Source organism: Anabrus simplex, chromosome 8 (assembly GCF_040414725.1).
Source record: "Anabrus simplex isolate iqAnaSimp1 chromosome 8, ASM4041472v1, whole genome shotgun sequence".
Lineage (NCBI taxonomy): Eukaryota > Metazoa > Arthropoda > Insecta > Orthoptera > Tettigoniidae > Anabrus > Anabrus simplex.
This window is the reverse complement of record NC_090272.1, coordinates 216,105,049-216,124,264: the sequence shown is the minus strand read 5'-3', so window position 1 is coordinate 216,124,264 and position 19,216 is coordinate 216,105,049. Positions and strand designations below refer to the sequence as shown.

Sequence of the window (19,216 nt, the reverse complement as noted above, 5' to 3'; positions counted from 1 at the left end):
CCAGAAATGTCCATTGCCTTGATCATTTCTCCATTAATTTCATCAGCCCCTGCTGATTTTCCAGTTTGATGCATTTCCAGGCATATTCTACATCATTCCATGTTAATTCAAACTTGTTGTCAGAGGCAGACTTGCAGGAGGTAGTACCGGTACTGTCTTTTTGTGTAGGCTGCATGCAATTCACATTTAGTAATTCATCAAAGTAAGTCCTCCAAGTCTCTTTGATCTTCTCATCTTCAGTGATCAGATTTTCATTATCATATCTTAGGTATTTGGAGTGTTCTTTATCTCTTTTTCTATTTTTCATCATCCCATATAACATTTTCTTATTACCATTAACATCCTCTTTCAATTCATCACTCCACTTGTTCAACCACTTCTCTCGTTCTTCTGTAACAACTTTATTTGCTTGTTTTTTAGCAACCCTGTATAGTTCCTTATTATGATCAGTCCGGTTCTTGAAATATTTTCTGAACATGTCAGGACAGCAGTCCTTGTTCTGTCATTCCACCATGGAGTTTCCTTCCATCTTCTTGTGCCACTGGTTCGTCCACAAACCTTCTCAGTTATCATTACTAGATATTCTTTCAGATCCTTCCATTCCTCCTCAACTGTTCTTTCATCTGTCTTTGGTATCACTGATTTGATGTTTTCTTGGAACTCTATTATTCTATCATTGTCCTTCAGCTTCCAGGTCTTGAGTTTCTTTACCTGTGTGGTTCTTACTTCTTTTAACTTGTTAAACTTTTAAGTATCCAATGAGAAGTCTATGATCACTTTCCAAGGAGACACTAGGAATCACTTTTACATCTAACAGTCTATTTTGTAGTTGTTTCTCGATCAAAAAGTAATCTATAAGGGATTAACTTTTTCCATCCCATCCATATCTTGTGACCTTATGGCTTTTTTGTTTTTGATACCATGAGTTCCTTATTACAAGGTTGTTCCTCAGGCAGAGGTCAAGTAGTCTAGTTCCTTCTGGGTTTCGTGGACCCCATCCATGTGCTCCTAGAATACTTTCATATCCATCTCTCACAGTTCCTACTTGAGCATTCATATCCCCTATGATAATTGTTCCATCTCCTCTTATTCTTTCCTCTATGTTTTCTTCAAAATGTTCTTTTTCTTCATCTTCACAACCAGTCTGTGGTGCATAGCACTGAATGATGTTGATGTTCTGGGAAGAATCCAAATAAATAAATAAATAAATAATGTTTTCTGCTCTTATATTCCATGCAAATTTACTGTACATTCTGATATAGTGGAAATACTCAAATATTTATATCATTCTACCAACAGTGAGCATGACTGATAAGGAAAAATTGTCATGGTATTGAACTATTGGTGATAAATATGGTTATCGTGATTGTTTTATGAGCTGCAAAACAGTCTGATTTTGATCAGAATGATGAAAATAACTGTCAAGTGAGAAGGAAAACATCCAGGACTGACCATTGACAACTCGGTAGGCTACACAGCAGCTGATACATACATATCTTCATAATATTTACTGTAGTATTCCAGGCCATGAAGATCTAAATCAAAACAAAGTTACAAGTTTTGTGGAATATTTGCTTTTTTTTTTTTTTTTTTTTTGCCCCTGTCTCTTCACTTCTTCCCTCAATGCAGAGGATCGTAGCCTTTATAGAGATTGCTATGTACTTTTTGGCCATCGTTCTCTGGTCTCTGTCACATGCGTAGTTGTACATCCATTTCTTCTCAACCATTGATCTCCAGTATTTAAGATTCTTTTCCCTATTCTGTCACCTCTTGTTATCACCATAATCTTGCTCTTCTCCACATTGAATTTTTTACCATATTTCACAATTTTCTCATTCTGTTTGTCTGGTTGTTCTTATACTTCTTTGGTGTCCATTCCCTACACCAAACTTGTAATGAACAGAGTTTTGCTTTCTAAACCAGTATCTATTGTAAAATTTATTTTCAGCGAGGTGTTTGTTGACCCTGACTCTGGAGAATTTCGTAAACCAGGAAGTCTCATTAGGCATAAGAAACTGTGTGAAACTTTGAGAATAATATCTGAGAAGGGCAATGATCTATACAATGGAAGTCTGGCTAAAATGTTGGCCTCTGACATCCAAGAGATGGGCGGACTGATTACCGAGGAAGATCTCCGTAACTACAGGTGAGTACCACAGTTTGAGCTACACAGATTCCTTACTTTTGGAATGAAGCAATTGGTGTTGTGAATTGCTCTCTCTTTACAGAGTGTCACAAGTTCAAGGTATCAATGTTGTCAATCTGTATACAAGTTCATCAAGCAAGCACAGAATATACACAGTGTATGCAGTTAGAATCCAAGACGACCCTGAATGCAGTACAGCCCCTACTATAGCCTTCAAACAATTAAATCAAGCTTAAAATGTGCTTTGTGAAATCATAATTTTATTTAAAACAAATTTCATATTTAATTTCAGAAAAAAATAAATGCATACAAGTATCATGTAATATCCCACCTACTTCCCTAATAATTTTCATTAGAGGTATCTTATACTGCCTTTGAAAGTTCAGGGAATTCCTCTTCGCGAGCCCACATTCGTATCACATCTCATGTTATGACCATTCCAACCTTGCGTTTTTTGCACACATGCCTCACGATTTCATGTTCAACTTTTCTAAAGTGTCCTTATTGCGAGCCCTGAATGCCTTTTTTTGTACGATACGCTGTGTTAGACTATCTTTGTCTTCACGCCAGGCCTGAACATGGCCTTAGTTATGTCGTATTTTCATGCGGCTGCACAATTATTCTTTATTTCCGTGTGTTGAATAACCATTAATTTAAAATTGGCATCATAATATTGACTAGGTCCCCTTGAAAATTTGCCAACAATACCTGTTCTTTTACTAAGCGTCAGGTATCGGCTGCCGTTAGATGCATGTCTTGCTTGCCGGCTTTGGCCGGCTTCAGCGGCTAGCAATCTTTAATAAAGACGCAGGATTTGAAGGTCAACGAGTTTTGTATGCTGTGTTATGGCCATTCTGCCCTTGTGTTTTATGCGTAACTAAATCACAACTTCATCTTTGACTTCTTTAAAGCGTCCTGTTAGCCAGCCACTGAGGGCATTTTTTGTACAGTACGTATTTTTTAAGCTATTTTGTCTTCACGCCAACGCCAGACTTTGGCTTTAGTTATTCTGTATTTTCTTGCGGCTGCATTTCTGCATGTTTAATAGCCATTAGCTTAAAATTGGCATCATAATATCTACGAGAACCCATGAAAATACGCCGGCAATACCTATTCTATGTGTCTCTACAATACGACGATTCATCGAGAAAATATTCTTGTTGTCTATGAAACTTACATTTATTAAGCGTCGGGTACATTAGACGCATTAGTATAACTCTGCTACATGCCTTTGCTGGCGAGATGTAGTGTTTACAGTGCACTGTTTTTTCTGGTACAGGCTAGAATAAATTTGGTACTTTCATTGACCCGTCTCAGTCTCATCCTTGGCTTTGACAATATGAAAGTGACTTGAGGTATGAGCGATGCTAGTATGCTAGTAATACCATTCCTTACGCAGCCAGTTCCTGTTATGAATGGTGTGAAAATATTGCCCACAGGGTTGGTTGCTGCATGCATTTCAGTGGGCTTGGCAGACTGTTACGTAATAGCAACTTCTGACCCAGTGAGGAAAGCAACAGGAAACTACCTTGCTCCTCATTTCCCTCATACGCCTCTTCGGTTACGCCTAGGCTATCTATGACAGCTGTTGGCGGAGCTGTGGAGGATCAAACCAGCCTTCGGGCTGAATACCCAACATCCCCCTGTGGGTGGGGGCGGTAGAATAACACCCACGGTATCCCCTGCCTGTCGTAAGAGGCGACTAAAAGGGGCCCCAGGGACTCTGAAATTTGGAGCGTGGATTGGCGACCACGGGGCCCTCAGCTGAGTCCTGGCATTGCTTCCACTTACTTGTGCCAGGCTCCTCACCTTCATCTATCCTATCCGACCTCTCTTGGTCAACTCTTGTTCTTTTCCGACCCCGACGCTATTAGGTTTTGCGAGGGCTAGGGAGTCTTTCATTTTCACGCCCTTCGTGGCCCTTCTCTTATTTTGGTCTATATCTTCATTTTTCGAAGTATCGGACCCCTTCCATTTTTTCACTCTGATTAGTGTTATATAGAGGATGGTTGCCTAGTTGTACTTCCTCTTAAAACAATAATCACCACCACCTGAATACCCAACATATATACAACTCTGCTACTGAGTAACCGTGGCCTTTCTAACAATTCTAAGGATCGCATCCTTGCTGTTCTAATTCAAATGACATTTCCTGCGGGGCTCGGAAGTTCATTTTGATTGACGTTGCAATAAGCTCAGTAGAGTAATGTTTTGATGCCATTCTGCAGATTTGAGAAATGCTTTTCAGAGAGGCTAGCAGGATGTCATTTACGCTTCACTACTTTCCAAGAACCAGTGACATAACACAGAGTCACTGTACAACCGGTAGCCGTGGCTAGCGATGTGTAATAAAGACGTGGACAGACGTTGATGGTCGAGTTTCGTGAGGGGGATGGGGGGGGTGAAGGGAAGCAACATTGTTACCGTGATAGCTGCCAGTAGTGTTCATTACTGTTAGGTCGCGATCTTAAGACGATCCTTGATTTTTCACATGCAATTCTGAGGAAAAAACATAGTCTTGGATTCGGAGGAATAAAAGTTGGATGTTGTGTGTGATTTTTTTTGAAGGACTGTTTACTAATAAATACTGAGCACGATGGTTGTGAGTGTTAATGTGCTTTGGCTATGGAGCCAAGTTCTGTATTTGGGAGATGGCATGGGGTCGAATCCCACTATTGGCTGTCGTGAAAATAGTTTTCTGTGGTTTCCCATTTTCACCTCCAAGCAAATGCTAGGGCAGTTCCTGTTCATAGGCCACAGCCGATTCCTTTCACATCTTTAGCCAGTTTCATTCACCATCATCCATTTCATCTTCGTTAGCTGCCCAACTGAGGTTATCAGGGGGGAGCACTTGGCTGTAAAAATATACCACATACAGTAAAACCTCCCTATAACGGACACCGACGGGACCGAAAAAATGTCCGTTATGAAGGGGTGTCCGCCCGCGAGAGGTTATGAAACCGGTACCATTAAACATAAGTTGGAACACAATAACCCATGTATAGTATGTGTTAACAATTCTCGCAAATGTACCTTTAATTGTATACTGTATACAGTATTGCACAATATACTGCACTGTACTCACATGAGAAAGTTGTAGATGGGCTGCTGCAGCTGCGATGCACTGTATTAAAGAGACAAAAACACTTCTATGGAAGCCTCTATTGAGCACACTGTACACTATTACCGTTCACCATGTTAAAATTAAAAAGAACGTATGAGTTTTTGAAACGTCAAATCAGTATGTAGATGTAGCAATATCTAGCACAGTACAGTAAAACATTAGCACTTGAAAAAATCCTTAATGTTCGTTTGTTTTGTCCATTTCGGTTTAGCAATGATGTTTTCACTATGTGCAATTAAATCCTGGGTCAAATTTACACCTTTTTAATCGTTTTGTTTACAATAAAATTCTTTCAGTCGCTTAACAATGCCGAGAGCCTCACTGTACGAGGTTATTGGCAGCACATTCATTTCCGTATTTTCTTCAAAGTCGTCATTAGCATCATCTTCACTCCCGCTTTCGTCAGAATCTTCATTTTTGTCCCTCTTCCCTTGGATTGACTGAAGAATCGTTTTCGTGTCTCCACTCACACTCTGTTGGAATATCTGAATCAATTTCGATATAGGTGTTCACTTGTACACTGTAACCTGCTGCATTAATCAACTCTTGTGTTGTTTCCATGCTGTCAGGAAGGGTATCCGATTCTGTTTCGGGATGTCCACCACTAGCGGGAAACCCAGCTTTCAGAAAGCAGTTACGAATTGTTGAGGCAGTGACGTTTTTCCATGCATTGGTTATCCATGAAATTGCTTGGAGAACATTCAGCCCCTTTGTCAGTATTTGAAGGATTACTTCATTCCCGTTAAGTTCTGATACTATGTGCTTCATCCCAAACTGTCTGTACATAACCTTGAAGTTCTGGATCACTCCTTGGTCAAGCGGCTGAGAAACTGATGTTATATTTGGTGGGAGGAAGACGATCTTCACATTTTGCAACTTAATTGTATCCGGATGCGATGCTGCATTATCGAGGAATAATAACACTTTTCGCCCCTGGCGTATCATTTTTCTGTCCAATTGTCCTAGCCACTCTGTCATTATTTCTCTGGTCATCCATGCTTTCCTATTCGCTTTCCATTCAATGCCAAACTTTGTAACGTCCATATTTTAAAACACCTTGGTTTTGCAGCTTTTCCTATCACAAGGGGCTCCTCCCGTTCTCCACTCATACTTGCACATAACAAGACAGTAAGACGTTCTTTCGCAACTTTTCCACCAGTACAACGATTTCCTTTGAAACACAAAGTTTTGTCGGGTAAAGCACGGAAAAATAATCCAGTTTCATCGACATTCAAAATATTTTCCGGAACATACCCATCTATGATTGAAGGTATTTTTTCTTGCCAGTTATCAACAACCTCCATATTAACACTGGATGATTCTCCGCAAATCACTCTGAAGTTGATACCATGTCGCTTTCTGAATCTTTCTAGCCAGCCATTCGAGGCTTTGAAATCTCCAATACCTAATTCTGTCGCGAATTCTAACGCTTTTGCTTGTATCATTGGTCCTGAGACAGGGACATTCTGACTTCTTATTTTAGCGAACCACTCTAGCGTTGCCTTGTCAATGAGAGCTCCACTACCACTTTGAAACAGTTTAATGCGCTGTTCGTTGCCATTTAAATGCCATTCTTTCACTAGTTCCTCTTGCTTTTTCACAATTTCAGCTGCCTGTGTCTTTCCAATCTTCAACACTTCTGACAGTTTACGCACACCACACTTCTCACGTTTATGATAGTCTATTATGCCTACCTTTTCTTTTAAAGTTAAAAACTTCCTCGGAGCCATGTTTACACACACTTACTAACGTAAAATTGAACACATCAAAAGCCCACGAGTCAATGAAAAGTAACCTGACAGTGAAGGTACGAATTCCAGGGCTGTCGAGCATGTCAGATCACACAACTTCCGGAAGTGATAGCGTAGCATAGTGTTGCCTTCCAAGAATGTGTACAGCCAGGATCAAAAGTTACGGTGTCTGTGATTCTTGGAAGTATCGGTTGTGCAAAAAGTAAGCGAATACATACTGTACAGGACACAAATACAGAATTTTTTAAAAATGAAAGTGTCCGTTAGGAGAGGTTTAATTGGAGTTTCTCGTGGCTATGGTGTGTCCGTGTCCGTAATAAAGTGTGTCCGTATAAGAGGGGTAAATTACTCATACACAACATGGCATTTAATTACGGACCTAGAAAATCGTCCGCCAATGAGGGGTGTCCGCTGATGAGAGGTGTCCGTTAAGACAGGTTTTACTGTACATTCATTTCACCTCATCTTAGATCTCATGTCTGGAAACAGGACTAAGGAGGATAGACATACTATAATAAAATAAGAACTGCTGTATGTTATTGGTTAATTCCTTTTCTTTCTTTTTTCCATTCTACATACTTTCAGCTATTTTTCCACATAATTTCCATGGTTATTCAAACATTTGTCATTGTGTGGAGTAAGCTTTTGTTCACCCTCATTGTAGAAGTCTGCCAAATGCCAGAATTTTTTTTCTGAATTGCTGTGAAACTTCGTTAGTGCGTTCCTCATCAAAAAGTTTTCCCGCTTAGTACATCGTAAATTCAAAGTCCCGATTCTAATCATAATTAAATCTATATAAAAATACTTCCCTTATTGCGTCACAAATTTTTGCCACTACCGCTTAGTACAATCACATTTTCCTAGCCCTGAAAATATTATTAGTCATCCCTCGTAAAGCAAACCTGATTTCCAATTTGGATAAGAGCCATCGCCACTGTTGCGTGGTTACAAAAAAAGTGAGCCTGTTTGTGCTTGTATTCCATTCAGAAGTTAGAAATCTATTTTGTGTTGAGTGGTACAGTGAATTTTTTCGTGTGATACAGTAGCCTGTATCCGGATTAGGAACATAATTGTGTGAAATTGACTAGCGTGGTCCATATTGTGATAGCCTAGGTATGGATATGGAAAAAGTGAAATTCTTTTCTAATGAAGAAAAGATTAAAATCTTTCAGAAAGTGGACTGACGCACAAGCAAGCAAAGAGCAAGAACATGTTTGTTTGTGTTCCGAGGTTTTGGTGGATCAGCAGAGGTGAAAGAAGGTGCAGGCTGGAATGGGTCTAACTACAAGTTCGAAAGATGAATTAAAATTTCAATAAAGGTTATATTTTCAGAGCAGCCAAACTTAACAGATTGATATAGACTTTGAACAAACAACAAATAACAAGAAGTTAAATCAGGTACAAGATCAAGAAAGCCAAGATTTAGATAGATTTTGACAATCTGGGCCACAAGCCCTAATTTTTACAATTCCTGAGCACTCGGCTCACAATCGACATCTTACCAAAGGGCAGAAATTCCCTCAATACAATGGAGCGTTTGCTCCCACCTTTAAATCTCAAGCCTCTCTGAGGCACGTTTACCACAAGAGAAAAGAGCTAACCCGCTCTCAATTTTTCAAGCCTATTAAAGGCATTACCTAGACTTCAGAATTCACTGCCATCAATGCACAACTTACAAATATAAACAGGGGTATCTCATACCCAATCTACTGGGCCTTCATGGAAAAGAACAGATTAATTAAATGGCCCCACAATACCATGATGAGTGGAGGCGTAACCTTGCACTCCTACATGAAGATTGTTAAAACCTAAGTGGCGCTAGGCCGATAAGCAGGGGCTATTCCCATACTATGGTGGTGACACGAATACAGAATATAAGAAGGAATAGAAAAATGGTTACAAAAACGTAGTCACCTCAAATTCAAGATGAAGGGGAGCTCGAGAGGGTAAGGCACTCTCCATCCCCGATTTACAGTTAAAGTTATATGAAAAGACCGGAAAGATTTACATGTTTCAAAGGGTAGTTTACATATTAAAGTTTTCAGACCTGCCCCGAGAGATAAACTGCTGAGCTGGCAAGAAATAAAGATGTTAAACGGCCATTACCTTGTTGAAGAACTGCTGCCAGAAGAAAGGGCGCTTCCTGCCCCCTGCTACATATTCACACACAGAGCTAGATGTTGTTCGAGTGGAGAAGAGCCGAGAAAATCAGCAGTTTTTAAACCCTCGTGGAAGATTCGAGACCTTTCATGAATAATAAAGACACACCCACTCAACTTTATTGGGTAGCTAAGAGTTACACATGGAAATTCGAAGAAGAAAGCTATGATTGGAGGAAAATTAATTACAGAAATTACTGATTGGCTAAATTCAAAACTGGCAGAAAGAAAGCTTAATATTGCCAACCCACAAATGAAAGAACAAAATTTAGTAAAGACAAAAACTTTTGAATACAAAATTTCTTTGAGAAAGTTCATTCCTTCACACCAGGGTGCATGATCCTAGGTTTTTTAGGCAGTGACATCTATGAGAGAATGTCCACACTTCTTGATCCACCAAAAGAACAAAAACAAATCGAAATACACACAGTGGCATCTTCTGAGGAACTGTTGAATTAATTCAGTTGTTAAAGTTCAGAGTTTCTCCAGTAGAAAGTACCTTATTGGCGGAAGATTTAAAATTGCGGCGTAGAGGTGTACCGCCCGGTACAGTTTGATTCAGACTAGTGTAATAATATTTTGTTCGTGGATAAATTTGGTAACCAGTTGAAACTGAAATAAGTAAATAAATATCTCTAATCATCTGAGATGTCGTCCTTTTTGTAAAATATGTTGCTAAAGTTGGTTTGTTGGTTGTTTATTTAAAGGAATTTGGTTAAAATGGCTAGCATGGTCATTACGTAACCGGCAGCATAGTAGCAGCTCGCCCTGTAAGGTCATTGACAGCAAGCGAGGACATGTTATTTGGTTCAGACCAGTATTATGTCATTTTGATTTATGGATAAATTTAGTTGAAACTGAAGTAAAATAAAATTCCCCAGTCATCTGAGTTGTCTTTTTCTGTTGACGTGTTATTTAAAAATATGGTACATGTTTTGCTTTAAATTTTGCAGGCATCATTAGCTATGATTTGACCTTAAAATAAAATCAGGCACCTGATTAACTTATGAACTAATATATATATATAAAATAACTTGTCCTGACTGACTGACTGACTGATTCATCATCGCCGAGCCAAAACTACTGGACATAAGGAGATGAAATTTTGGGGATATATTCATATTACGACGTAGGAGCTCTCTAAGAGAGGATTTTTGGATATTCCTTCGCTAAGGGGGTGAAAACGGGGGTGAAATTTTAAAATGAGTTGCTCTATATCTCAAAACTTTAAAAGTTTACAGATGTGAAAATTGGTATTTAGAATCTTCTTTAAAAATAAGGAAACACGTATTTTTTTGTTTTCAGAAAATCCCAATAGGAGGGGTGAAAAAGGGTGAAAATGGGTTGAATGCCTTTAATCAGGATACCGGTACCTATATCTCAGAAACTGAAGATATTACAGACCTGAAAATTGGTACTTTTGATCTCTTTTAAAAATAAAGAAACACATATTTTTTTGTTTTTGGAAAATCCAATTAATGGGAGGGTGAAAAGGGGGTGAATTTTTAAAATGAGTGAATCTATATCTCCAAACTTTTAAAGTTTGCAGATGTAAAAATTGGTATTTAGAACCTTCATTAAAAATAAAGGAACATGTATTTTTTTGTTTTCGGAAAATCGCAATAGGAGGAGTGAAAAGGGGCTAAAAAGTGGTTGAATGCCTTTAATGAGGCTACTTATATATCAGAAACTGAAGATATTACAGACCTGAAAATTGGTGTTTGGGATCTCCTTTAAAAATAAAGAAACACGTATTTTTTGTTTCTGGAAAATCCAATTTAGGGGGGGTGAAAAGGGAGTAATATTTTAAAATGAGTGTATCTATCTCAAAATTTTTAAAGGTTATATATGTGAAAATTGGTATTTAGAATCTCCTTTAAAAATAAATAAACACACGTATTTTTTCGTTTTTGGAAAATCCAAATATTGGGGGGTAAAGGGGGGGAGGGTAAATTTTTTAAAATGAGTGTGTATACATCTTAAAACTTTAAAATTTACAGATGTAAAAATTGGTAGGTAGAATCTCCTCTAAAAATAAAGGAAAACGTATTTTTTGTTTCCTGTAAATCCCAATAGGAGGGGTGTAAAAGGGTGAAAAATGGGTTGAATGCCTTTAATGAGGATACATATATCTCAGAAACGAAAGATATTACAGAACTGAAAATTTGTATATGGGATCTCCTTTAAAAATAAAGAAACACGTATTTTTTAGTTTAGGAAAATCCAATTAATGGCGGTTAAACAGGAGTGACAAATTGGGTGAATTTTTGAAAGACTATATCTACAGAATATCTTGGAAACGTAAAATGTTACAGACGTAAAAAGTGGGTGTTTGTAATCTCCTGTAAATCTAAAGAAACATAGGTGATTTGTGTTTGGAAACTCCACTTAAGGGGAACTCAAAAGGGGTGAAATTTTAAAATGAGAATTTTTATAGTTTATCTCAAAAAACTGAACATGTTACAGAAGTGAAAAATGGTATTTTTTATCTCTATTAAACATAAAGAAACGTGTATTTTTAGCTTTCGGAAATACCACTTGGGTGGAGGGGGGGGGGTAAAAGTGACTGAAAATGGTGTTGAATTCTTTTAATTAGGCTACTGATATCTCAAAAATGAAGATGTTACAGACGTGAAATTTGATATTTGCAATCTGCTTTAAAAATAAAGAAACACGTATTCTCGGAAAATCCAATGAGGGGGGGGGGGGGGGGTGAAAGAATTGAAAAATGAATTGAATTAATTGAATTAGAATACATACATCTAATAAAAACGAAAGTTGTTACAGACGTGAAAATTCGTATTTGGATCTCCTTTAAAAACAAAGAAAAACGCGTTTTGGGGGGTAGCCATCTTGGAGGGCGGGAGTGTAAAGGAGTTGAATTCCTTTCATGAGGACACATAAATCAAAAACTGAAGAAGTTAGAGTCGTGATAATTGGTATTTAGAAGATACTTTACTATTAAAGAAACACGTATTTTTTTGCGGGAAAATTCACTTAGGGGGGGGGAGTAGTGTGAAATGAAGTGAAAAAAGTAAATTATTTTTATGGGGATACTTATATCTCAAAACTGAAGGTAACAGACGTGATCATTGGTGTTTGAAATCTTCTTTGAACATAAGAAACAAGCCTTCTTTTAATATTTTTTTTTTGGGGGGGGGGAGGTGTGCCGGTAAATAAACTTAACGGCGGTGGGGTGTAGAAGGAGGTGAGACCAATTGATTTTACTGTTCGTAATGTACTTATAAGGATCCTCGGCAGCGCGCCGGCCTCTCACAACTGGGTTCCGTGGTTCAAATCCCGTTCACTCCATGTGACATTCGTGCTGGACAAAATGGAGGCGGGACAGGTTTTTCTCCGGATACTCCGGTTTTCCTGTCATCATCCATTCCAGCAACACATAATATTAATAATAATAATAATAATAATAATAATAATAATAATATGTTTATGTATTCGTGTCAGAGGTACCAATATATACAAGGAAGAGATACTGAATATGTGTACTGAATATTAAAAAGGTACATGAACAAATTAATCGTATATAGTTATGAATGAAGCACTTGAAAAATTTGCATATGAAGTATAACAAATGGAAGAACATACATAAAAATAAAGGAGAAAGTATTACATGAAAATATCTACACTATATATACATTATTTACACAAGTTGTGACCAGTATTTGGCTACATTGATGGCATTGTTACCAGCCAGTGCCAATTCCAACCCTGTACATGAATCTGGGCATGGACGACAGCGCAAAAGATGCCTAGAAGTCTGTTCCTCTCCACATTCGCACGAGTCACCACCATGCACGATGCCCCATTTCATAAGATTGGCTTTAGATCTTGCAACACCGGTCCACAGTCCGTTTAACGACTTCCATATACACCATCCCACTCCCGATATTAGCGGCCACCTCACGTCTAATATCAGGTGGGGCTATAATAATAATAATACAGACAAGATATCTACTTTAAGGTAGAGAAGATCGCACAATTCGTAAACGCAGGGCTCGCTTCTGTGGTCACCTACGACGGATGGAAGACTCTCGGTGGACAAAACGCGTTTTTAACAATTTTGACTGAAAATCAAAAGCAACAGTTCCCTGGTACATTATCGTCAAAAAAAAAAAAAAGACTCCGAAGAAATGGACCTATGACCAGATGACGTGCACAGACAAGACTTTTTCAGAGCAGGCATTGTGATTTTTGTGATTTTCGGGAATGTAAAGTGGACAACTGGTGCGAAGTGGTTGGAGGTACGCCGTACTTGACACAGAGAACTAACGAAAACCTATCGGATCAATCGAAAACTGAGTAAATGCCAGAATGTATAATGTAACTAATCGTGGTCCCTAGTGTTAAAATAAGACTATACTAAAAAGAATCTTAAAAAATTTGATTTGTACTCTTTGGACCATCTCATTTGATGTGATATATTGGTGTTACTACGAATTGCAGGTTTGTTGGCATGCTGGTTGAAAGGGGCGATGTTAAAGTTGTGTGTAGAAAAGCATATTGATTGTTGGTTTTAAGGTGATGTTTCTTGGCTTTCAGCGAGAGTGACTTGTGTTATTTTAAGAAGGACAAAATCCTAATTGTTTGTGTCTAATGTATTGATTATGTGGACAAAATAATAAAATAACTTATTGTTATTTTATAAAGTGGTCCTTATTCAAAATATAACCCATGTGTTAAGTTGGCACCCCTGCACTTGTATCTGTAACAAAGGGATATTATCATCTGAGCTTCTGGAATGAAGAGAGTTTAAGATCAGTTGTTGCACAGTCAACAAGGGGTATGCAGAGGAAAAGAGAACCATATCTCTATGATTATGCAATAAAAGTGTAACAAGACCGCAATGGAGATTAGAGACTTGTTACGGCTGTTGTAAATAATGAGCACATTTATGTATCAAACATTTAACTTATATGAGGTTTCCTCTGTCCAATGCAAGGGCTAGAAGTGGTTTGTTTTGCAAAACAATGACATGAATCATCAGAGTAGTCACTTAGAAAATTCAAAGAAATCATCTCCACAATCAAGGAATCATTATAGGAGAAACAAAAGCCTCCAACTAATGATGCTATGCATCACTAAAGAATAAGCTTGGAGTGTTCAGAAGCAGCTGAGGATGGTGACTGACAGTAGCTTTTAAGTCAGATAAGAGCCAAAGAGTCGAGTGATTGTTGAAGAAATACAAAAATGGCAGTATCACCAAAGACAAGAAAATATCAATTGGAGTGTTTGAATCAATGCTTGTAGCTCTCAGGAAACTGGTGTCAACTTTCCAAAGTGGAAAGAGATCACCAATCAGCATCAGTGGTGTTTTGGTGGTGAGTGTCACATGACTACATGTCTGCAGAAGAGGGCTGAAAATTCATGCCACAAACTACCAATGTAACACTCTGGAAAGGGTTCTGAAGCCTATAAGCTTCACCTTGTTCACAAGTGAGCACTGAATATTCCAGCAGAACTCGTGCCTGTCCCAAAACTCATAAGCTTCACCTTGTTTACAAGAAATCACTGGATATTGCAGCAGGACTCATGCCTGCCCCGAAGCCCATAAGCTTCACCTTGTTCACAAGTGAGCACTGGATATTCCAGCAGGACTCATGCCTGCTCCGAAGCCCATAAGCTTCACCTTGTTCACAGGTGAGCACTGGATATTCCAGCAGGACTCATGCCTGCCCACATGGTCCATGTCGACACAACGCTGGTTGGAGCACAATGTGCCTGGTTTCAATGCTGCTTTTGAATCTGTGTTATTGATTTACTGGACTATTGCTTGTGGAATATTTAGAGAAGGCCTACTTCAACTCTGTCAAATTATCACATCTTTAAGAGAAGATTTGAAGGCAGCAGGCTCAATATCACTAGAAGTGGTGCATGCAGCAGTGTTCAAATGGACAGATCACTTCAAGAATTGCATCACGACAGAAGGTGGATATTTTGAGTAATATGTTTATAGGAACAACAAGCAAGAACACTTTTATCGGATGACACGATTCCAAAATCAGCCAAACTGATGTTTAACAGCTATTTCATACTAATATTGACCTATGGTATTGAAGCGTGCACCCTCACAAAAAGAGATTCATCAAGACTGCAAGCATCAGAGATGAAATTTCTTAGATCCAGCATCCAGAAAACCAAGATGGACAAGTTGAGAAATAAGGAGGTAAGGAAAAAAGCCAGAATAAAGACAGCCCTTTTAGACAGAATCGGCACATCCAGACTACGGTGGTACGGGCATGTGATGAGGATGGAGACTACAAGAACAGCTAGAATAAATTTGGAAAAACAGGTAGAGGGGAAAAGACCTGGAGGAAGACCTAAAACCCGATGGATGGACATGATCAAGGTTGATCTAGTTGCCAGAGGATAGACAATCAATCAATCAATACTAATCTGCATTTAGGGCAGTCGCCCAGGTGGCAGATTCCTTATCTGTTGTTTTCCTAGCCTTTTCTTAAATGATTTCAAAGAAATTGGAAATTTATTGAACATCTCCCTCGTAAGTTATTCCAATCCGTAACTCCCCTTCATATAAATGAATATTTGCCCCAGTAGACAGTGGATGACAAGCTGTATGTAGACAGGAAGAAGTGGAAGAGGCTCATTAACAGTATCCGGGAATCTGGAACTGTACAATGATCATGTTTATGGGAAACTGTGTGTAATTATAAATAACATACATGTACTTGTTGTAGTTGTCTTTTTTTTTTTAAATACATTGTCTGCCTTTGTACAGAACTTAACTAGGTAAACAAGCCGCTCTTTAGAGCGTAAGAACAACTTCACTTAGTAAGGATACAAAGGATGTTTCTTTTTCTGTATGTGTGCTATTGACCATTTGTTTACGTGATAAGTCAGTGGCCCTTGACCTTTTCTAGTTTTATTTAGTTATAAAGTTGTCCTAATCTTAATGCTAATAGAGGATAGGTAAAGGGAGACTAAATAATGTTGCTTCAGAAAATTGCTTTTCTGCATTAGAGAACTGTCACTTAGAATATAGAAAATAGTAAGAATTTTGTCAGCGAGATGACCATGGTTTCAGAATTGAAGTATGATTGATATGTATGGCCCAGATTTTTAGGTCGTATAAACCTTCGTTTTAGGTTTCTTGTATGCTTAAAATAGGTATTTTTTAGGTTTAATTTTGTGGATAGTGTCACTGTTGTCTTTTAAGAAATTTTTTCATGACTGAGTTGGCTAACACATTACATGGGACAATTGAGTCCCAACACCTGGCATAAGTGAATGTTAGTTAATCTTCAGGACTACCAGCTATAGAAGAAATAAGCGTTAGCTTATTTTAGCTACTGGACTTATTTCTCCTAGCTACACTAGCAATGAGTGCAGCTGCAGATTTATGCTGCTCTACATGAGATTTCTGCTCACATTTAATCTGAAATTTTTTTTAAAAAATCTTAAACATACTTCAGTAAACGTGCTAGGTATTGCAGTGCAGATTTTAGGTTAGTTACAGGAAATTTACTTGCTTGGAGCATTCCTGACGGAAGACTATTCGATCATCCGTTGAAATATTTCTGTCTGTAGCATTCCATTTTTCAGTTGAGGCATTGTTTCGCTATACAACAATTAAAGTTAGAAAAGTACTGTAGCAACCATTCACCGCACTTTCTTCTGCCTGCTGTACTCGCTGTGGATAACTGTAACTGGAGTAGTGGTGAAAATAGTTTTATCCTAAGTTTCAAAGGACAAATAGCATTATTCATTTGAAGAAGTCAAAACAGCTATTTAGGTTACTTTAGGTGTCAATCCCTCGTTTAGGTATTTTTAGGTACAATGAAATTCACTTACTATGTTTCAGGTGTGAAACAAATATACTATAGAAGTCCACTATAGCAAGTAAGACATATAACGAGTACCGTATTATAACAACGGTTTTTGTCTGTCCCTTCAAGATTCCTATATTAAACTGTGTATTATCCTTTGGTTACAGCGAGAGCCCTATCACTGACGCCTCCATTATTACGAGCGATTAAGCTTGTGTGATTTTTTCTGTTACCAATATTTATGCACCCAGCCATTATATTGCATGCGATCTTCTATATCGTTTCCTCGCTATGTCCACTAGCAAGTTCTCTCATCGACATTCGATGGTGATGTCAGAGTCGATTAGTGATAACCGTTGACTGCTGTTCTGTGAAGAAAAATGGAAAAGAAAGAGAACATGTTTTGGTAATAAATGCGTAAATAATATGTCCGATAGCAGTTGTAACTTGTTAAAAATAAAGGCTGAAGGAAATGATTGCTTAATTTTAATGTTATATACTAAAATTAAGTAAGAATGTGATACACCTCAAGTTATGGCAGAATACATGACTGATTTCAGAGAATAGTTTACATTTTCTCGCGTGTAGATAAAATTTGGAAAGGCTGTTCCTGTAGTGAGTAGGTTAAAATTTCTCTACGTGTGCTTGAAATATGTTTTCATGATACAGATACGGTTAGGTTAGGTGATGCTTTTTGAAGAAGAAAATTGAAACATTTGCCACAAAGGCCTCTGGAATGATACTATAATTTTTTTGGAGTGAAATTAAACATACACTTTCACGTAATATCATATACCGAAAAATAATAAACAAGTAAGCCGTGGTGTGGAAATCATCCTTGAAAATACAAGTTTTAAACTAACTGAGTGCCGTTTCATAACGATTTTAATGTGTGTGGGAGTTTTTTCCGACTTTTACTAAAAATCGGATATAACCACAATCCGCTATAGTGAGTCAAATTTTCACCGTTATGAATTCTCGCTATAACAGACTTCTATTGTATATCTTGAATTTTGTTAATTAAGTAGCGAGGAAAGTAAAAGTAAAAACCTAAGAATCTGGGCTCTAATAATATGCATTCTGTATAAGTGTTTAACAGGGATGTTATATTTGTAGTGCGAAGTGGGAAGAGCCAATAATGTTGGATATGCTTGATGGGGACAAGTTCTTCAGTGTTCCACCTCCTGGCAGTGGAGCTCTGCTGGGCTTCATTCTCAACATCCTCAGTGGGTACAACTTCACCAACAAGAGCGTTGCTGACATCGACTCTACCATCTCTACTTACCATCGCATGATAGAAGCTTTCAAATTTGCTTTTGGCAAGCGAACAGAACTTGGTGATCCCAGCTATGTGAATGTTACAGATGTAAGTGATAAGCTGTATTACCCGGTGCTGCTCGGGCACTTTATTGATTATTTACTTTTAGGTATTTGATTACCTGTTAATTATATGTGAATGATACTATAATTTTTTTTGGAGTGAAATTAAACATACACTTTCACGTAATATCATATATCGAAAAATAATAAACAAGTAAGCCGTGGTGTGGAAATCATCCTTTTTATATATATTGTGGTTATATCCGATTTTCGATTTTTAGTAAAAGTCAGGAAAAACTCCCACACACATTAAAATAGTTATGAAACGGCACTCAGTTAGTTTAAAACTTGTATTTTCAAGGATGATTTCCACACCACGGCTTACTTGTTTTATTTTATATATATATATATTTATTTATTTATTTTTTTTTTTTTTGTGGTACATTTTGTTATTGTGACATTGACTGATATTTCACCCACTTCCCACCCCCGCCCAGAGGGGTACACACACACAAATCCATAATCCGGGGCATTTTGGACTTTTTTTTTTTTTTTACCCCTTCTCACCCCATACCGATGAGGGCTGAACTTGCACTTAAATGACATGCAGAGTGTCACTGTTTATCTCATCGACCCCGAAACGTATGGATTGGACACTATTTTCAATTATTTTTATATGCCACCTCCATCTCTGGGGGTGCCTTACCCCCACAATGCTTTTTTCCAGACTGTCATAAATGTAGCAGAATATCTCCTTGGCCTAGTTGGCTCAACTTCTATCAAGTTGGCATAAAGAGATCTTGCTAGGCAATACCACATTCTTGTATTTCCTAATAATTCTCTAACGAGTCAATAGATGGTGACAAATCAACAGCATCAAAGACCTCTGTGCAAACCCGTAGTGACCCAAA

At 38.0% G+C, this 19,216-nt stretch overlaps 1 protein-coding gene across 3 annotated transcripts in view; it reads left to right on the top strand.

Moving 5' to 3' along the window:
* The window catches only part of LOC136878998 (scoloptoxin SSD14), a 437,789-nt gene that overhangs the window by 396,770 nt on the left and 21,803 nt on the right, over positions 1 to 19,216 (top strand). For all 3 annotated transcript variants that reach the window (XM_068228921.1, XM_067152675.2, XM_067152674.2), the window contains 2 exons: positions 1,949 to 2,146; positions 18,102 to 18,351. In XM_068228921.1, coding sequence (XP_068085022.1) covers positions 1,949 to 2,146; positions 18,102 to 18,351 — 448 coding nt within the window. The remainder of the gene's footprint in view (positions 1 to 1,948; positions 2,147 to 18,101; positions 18,352 to 19,216) is intronic.